This window comes from Plasmodium cynomolgi, assembly GCF_000321355.1.
Source record: "Plasmodium cynomolgi strain B DNA, scaffold: 1151, whole genome shotgun sequence".
Taxonomy (NCBI): domain Eukaryota; phylum Apicomplexa; class Aconoidasida; order Haemosporida; family Plasmodiidae; genus Plasmodium; species Plasmodium cynomolgi.
The window spans coordinates 1-818 of NW_004193187.1; the positions used below are offsets into that span (position 1 = coordinate 1).

General features: G+C 22.1%; 1 protein-coding gene across 1 annotated transcript; it reads right to left on the reverse strand.

Annotated features, from left to right (window-relative positions):
- Positions 1 to 153: 153 nt before the first annotated feature.
- Positions 154 to 578, reverse strand: PCYB_007020 (CYIR protein; the record flags this gene model as incomplete). Its single annotated transcript, XM_004228123.1, has 2 exons — positions 154 to 430; positions 550 to 578. The coding sequence occupies 2 exons, from the start codon at positions 576 to 578 to the stop codon at positions 154 to 156; spliced, it is 306 nt and encodes a 101-aa protein (XP_004228171.1).
- Between the last annotated feature and the right edge of the window lie 240 nt (positions 579 to 818).

Genomic DNA, 818 nt, shown 5'->3' on the forward strand with positions numbered 1-818 from the left:
AAAATAAAAGGAACAAAAATGAATAATATAATAATAGAACGAATCGTAATAAGAACATTTATTCTATCTACATTTATGGATGGTAATTATATGTCTACATTTCTATATTTAGTTCCATTTTGCATATGCCCATTTATGTATTTCCAAAATCTTCTAATGCATCATAGTAATCCCGGTAATTGCCATGTACTCATTTCTTAATGTACAATTAAAAGGAACTTGAACATTTCCGATCATATTTACATCACTATTTTTTTTTTTTGTTTCACATGATGATTTATATGTATCAAAATCCATGTATGATGTAATATGTTCATCCAGCTTTATATATGTTTCATATTTAACATCCCTTTTATGCTCCTTAGATATTACAAAATCGAAACATTTTTTATCATACAAATTTTGATGATCACTGTACAGTGGTAAGGTACTACAATCATAAAGTAAATTATTAAGTACATGATTATATAACAAGTAGTTTAATTATTTACAATATTTTGGTATATCAAGAGAATTAGAATTTACTTTTACATAATTTAAATAGTTTACAACTTTTTAACACAACATTTTAAAACCATTTTGTCTACTCTGTTCTACACCAGAATCGAATATAGAAAAAATGCAGTCTTGCATATTACATTAATATAATTTTCATCTGTAATAATTGTTATATTATATGTTTTTATATTTAGAATATGAACTTATAAAATTATACTATAGAAAGAAAAAGTAGTATAAAATAAAACCATAAAAGTATTAATATATTGAACACTTATTTTTTTGCATTATTGAAAATATAAATTATTTTAATATTTATT